Source organism: Wasmannia auropunctata, unplaced genomic scaffold, assembly GCF_000956235.1.
Source record: "Wasmannia auropunctata unplaced genomic scaffold, wasmannia.A_1.0 LD334285.1, whole genome shotgun sequence".
Taxonomy (NCBI): domain Eukaryota; kingdom Metazoa; phylum Arthropoda; class Insecta; order Hymenoptera; family Formicidae; genus Wasmannia; species Wasmannia auropunctata.
In genome coordinates this window covers 19,249-24,324 of record NW_012028605.1, presented here as the reverse complement: position 1 = coordinate 24,324, position 5,076 = coordinate 19,249, and the positions used below count along the sequence as shown (strand labels likewise).

The 5,076-nt window shown below is 23.6% G+C and overlaps 1 protein-coding gene across 1 annotated transcript in view; it reads left to right on the top strand.

Moving 5' to 3' along the window:
* The first annotated feature begins 2,921 nt into the window (after positions 1-2,921).
* LOC105458833 (venom allergen 3-like) overlaps positions 2,922-5,076 on the top strand; it is a 5,669-nt gene continuing 3,514 nt past the window's right edge. Inside the window, exons 1-4 of the mRNA XM_011704400.1 lie at positions 2,922-3,108; positions 3,764-3,934; positions 4,554-4,635; positions 4,758-4,890. Of these exons, the coding sequence (XP_011702702.1) occupies positions 2,968-3,108; positions 3,764-3,934; positions 4,554-4,635; positions 4,758-4,890 (527 nt within the window). The 5' untranslated portion in view covers positions 2,922-2,967. The remainder of the gene's footprint in view (positions 3,109-3,763; positions 3,935-4,553; positions 4,636-4,757; positions 4,891-5,076) is intronic.

Below are 5,076 nucleotides of genomic sequence, written 5' to 3'. Positions count from 1 at the left end.
ATATTTTAACATATGTTTAATCATATATGTGGGGCATTCTCTATCAAAAGGGCCACTCTTTCTGTCCACTACAATTTTTGAGATAAAATATTTAAAAAGGTCTTAAAATTTTTGTTGAAGTGTTTACTTATTTATGCCGTATGGCCTTTTTAAAAATTCAAGATTGCGGATTTAGAATCGTGATTAGTATGGATTGTCGTCAAAAAATGTTGAAAGCTAATTTTAATTACTGAAGTACAGGAGGCTAGGAAATTTTACTATTTCCATAAATTAACGTTTTGGGGGTTACTGAATACGAATTTGTCAAAAATTGATTTTACTATTATTTCTTCCCTATCAGACAATACAATTTTTGTCTATAGTATTTTTCGCTATGATAGATACTGTCAGAGATAATAGTTTACAACACTTTAAATGCCTCTGTTTCTGTATACATTTAAAAAATTTTTTCTTGTAAATAGTATTAGAATAGTATTAATTTAAATCAATAAATTACTTTAAAATGCATACAATATATTTTTTAATGAAACTAATAAACAATTTATTTATAGACTTGATAAGCCTACAGCTCATTATTCTCAAATGGTCTGGGCTGACACGACAAAAATCGGTTGCGGACAAGCAAAGTATAAAGAAGGTGTTTGGAATGTGCATTACTTAGTTTGCAACTATGGTCCAGGTGGAAATATCGATGGTTCGGAAGTATATAAAAGGAAATAAATCTGTCCAGCAAATAATGGAAATGAAATTTAAAAAAGCAGCACAGAAATATGGAAAATGCACAACAATATATTTTATCGCTAAAACTATATAGTCGTAATTTTTATAATAGTGTCAATAGAGAGACATATAATATTCTTTTTTTTCTTTCCTCCTCTGTTTTCTTTCTGTTAATATCTGTTGACAACAAGATTTTCAATAACTATTAAATATAGTGCCTTTTAATATCAAGCAAATATAACAATACATATAATTTCTGTTGTTACAATATATTTAATAATAAAGATATGCAATGAATAAATAAATGATTTTTCTTTAATTCTTGAAATACATATTTCAATATACGTATTATACACATTTGTTGTAATATATTGTAAAGCAACAATGCCTTTTATTATTAGTCCTATTATTCTGTTCAAGAATAATTATTAATATAAAATAATTGACAAAAAATATATGAAATATTTTATATTTTATATCAAAATATATCAAAATTCCTCTTGTTCGATAAATACTTTCTCTACAATTGTTAAATGTGTTAACATAACTTAAAACATGACATAATAATTGTATAATTTTTGCTGTTATAATAAATCAAGAAGATTTAAAATAAACAAAACAAATTTATAATTTTAATAATATATAAATTTTTAGAAAATTAAATAAATGAAAATAAATTCGTTGTATACATGATATACTTTCACAAAGAGCTACAAAGCTGCAACACAATAATACTTATTGTAATTATAAAAATTTTTTTAATTATTACATAACAATATATAAATGAGAATAAGCAACATTTTTCTTGTTTTAATCGTTAAATACATTACTACAGTTAAGATGAAGTTTGAATACTCTACGTTTTACGATCTACGTTCTACGTTCTACGATATCAATGGCATTTGCTGCATGTTTGAATTATTTATACTAGTAAATATATAACAGTATTTAAAAATAATAAAATGAAAACTATTTAGACTAACGTTCTTTTCTGCTTTGCATAATTTTTTGTTTATTATATCAAATTATTATAGTTTTTACTTTTTATTTGCTTTAATGAGTTTAATGAATTAATTTATTTACTTAAATAAATTTTAATGCATTTTTCCATTTGGTGTTACAAAAGAGATAAATTGCTTCAATTTTTTAAAGTGTTTTATTACACTTATATGATATTATATTATGTACAATTAAAAATATTAGAAAAATATAAAAATTATTATAAATTGCCTTCAATAACATAATAATTACATAATGATAATGTCCTTATATAACAGTCCTCTACGTACAGAATTATTCTTCTGATTTCTAAAAACGATTACTAAAAATTTTTATTTATCTTTGAACCAAATACATACATAAAGCTAAAAAAGAAAGACATATAGTGATTTTTACACTTAATTTAATGAAATAATATACCAGATAATATGTTTGAAATTCATGAATTAATGTTATATGTTAAACTTTTAATATCAATAATATTAAATTATCAGGAAACGCAAACTGCGATAATAATAAACATAAAAACAAGAAATGCAATTAAAATAATAAATAAAATAATAAATCCTTTTTCCAAAAGGCAAAGAGAAGATAAATTATCTATTAATCACTATCTTGATTACATCTAATGTAGTTTTTTATTCTAATTGTATTAATGATTTATTTCACTGTTTAAAATTTTTTTAAATGCCTGAATTTTCAAAAATAGTTTTTAAATTCATGGAATTTTATAAATAATATTTCAGATTGTATATTGCATCAAATGCTTGCAAAACATAAAAGAACGCAATCTGCAAAAAAAATCTTTATATTATAAAATATTTTTTTTTATTATTAATATGCAAAACGATAGTAAAAAATAAAACAATAAAAAACAAAAATGGTAATAACACAATTAAAAAATAATTAAAAATTCTACGTAGTATAACTCACTATAATTTTATAAATTAAAGTCAGAAAAATTAATGTTCATTTTTGGAATAATTATAATGTATGAAAAAAATAAAATATTATCTAGTAGGAAATGCATAAAAATTACATAAAAAGTTTAATGATAACAGTTTATAATGCCTATAATATTAATGATAACATTTTTAAGTGATAACGTGTAGTATATAAAGGATAAAAATTGAAACTTCTTTCTACATACAAAGTTGTATTCTTTAAAAATAAGTTTTCGATACCTAAGAATAAGAATACAAAAAAAGAAGTTTTCGATATCTAAGAATAATAATACAAAAAAATATTATGGCTGCAGTAGCTTCTTTTTTGTATTTTGCCATAATGGCGGAAGTATTTGCTACTATTGCCGCGACAGATTATTGCAATGTGAAGTCGTGCACGTATAAAAAAGTAAACGTTAAAGATCATACAATGTGCAAGTATACCGTAAGTAAGATTAGTTGCATGTATATTTTTTCTACATATGTACAGTCATTGACACATCGGTTGCGACACTTTCTTTTTTATAGGTTTCAAAACGGACTAATATTTTGCAAATGCGGACCACGATTAGTGTTATACTGTCTCTAGACTAAAGATATAGTACATCGTGGTTCGCATTTACAAAATATTAGTTATCTATAAACTATATATTATGTATATTAAATATATATTAGAAACCTATAAAAAAAAGTGTCGCAACCGATGTGTCCACGACTGTACATGTATTGGATTATTCGGAAAATTCTGCGGTTTTTTCATCTGCGCGAATACTAGTTTAAATTTTGCAAAAAATAAATGACCATTTAAACTTAGTCCCGTGAAAACCGCAGAACCTTCCGGATGACCAAATATGTGTATAGATATAAATATATATAAATATACATATACATATATTTAAGATATGTATAGAAAAAGTTATTTTCTTCTCTTTCTTTTCTTAACTTACGAAAAATATGTATATATGTAATGTATAAAAAATTCTTTTATTTTCTCTAAACAAAAACTTTCATTTTTATTTTTTTAGAAATATTATTAAGATACTTAATAAAACGATGTAATCTATACATTATGCACTTAGCTAATTCTAAAAATACCGTAGTCACCAAATCCAGCGGCAGCTTGTGGACAAGGATCTACTTTTGGTCTTAGTAAGGTTCAGAAAGATGAAATAGTAAGTACGCACAATCGATTGAGACAAAAAGTCGCATCAGGCCAGGAAACCAGAGGAGCTCCAGGTCCACAACCTGCGGCAGTTAGCATGCCAGACTTAGTAAGACATAATATTATAATACATTATTAATAATAAGTTAAAATATGTAATAATCGAAAAAACGTTAGATAAATATTTATATCTTAATTTATTTTAAACAATTAAATTTTACTTCAAATTTAAAAAAAAAATTTAAAATTATGATTGAACTACGAGAGTTTTAAAAAATTCAATAGTTTTTTAAGATTATAATATATTAACCAAAAAATTAGCATAACAACAATGTGTTGCTTAATACTATAAGTAACATTAATTAAATTGATTTCAAAATGTTTTATGAAATGTTTAAATGACACTATATCGTGATCGTCTGTGTAAAGTAAATGTATAAAGATACTATAGATTTTCTTCTGACGGATATTTATTTATAATTAACCAAGAATTTCGAAATATTATCTACAATTTAATATCATGTAATACAAAAAGAATGTATTTGATAGAATATTAATATTTATAAAATATATTACATACACAATACAAACTAGAATATGCTATATTACAACATATAAAATTGTAAATTATGGAATTTTTTTCCAAACTTTCGTAACAGTATACAGATACATATGAAATTATACATAAAATTATATGCATATAAAATTACATACACATATTTTCTTAGACCTGGGATGACGAAATAGCAACGATTGCACAAAGATGGGCCAATCAATGCAATTTCGATCATGACAAATGCAGAGATGTGGGTAAGTAGATTTTATATAATTGTATTTGTAATTTATATAATTGTATTTGTAAATTAAATATATATATAATAAATATATATATAATAAATCTATCTATTAGCAAATGATGCATGTCATTACAGATAGATTTCAAGTTGGTCAGAACATAGCCGAATATTCCACTACGGGCAAACTGCCCAGTTTGTCAAAAATGATTAAAAATCAATGGTACGATGAAGTAGATAAGTTTAATGGAAATAAAATGGGCCCATATAAGTAAGTATCTTTAATACTTATCCATATATTTTAAATATATATTTTAACATTAAATTATATTATACAATTATATATATACACACACAATATATATATATATATATATACCTATATATATACACTGCTCAAAAAAATTATGGCATAGAAAAATTTTGAGCAAAAATTGGTCAACTTTGGTTAACGGTA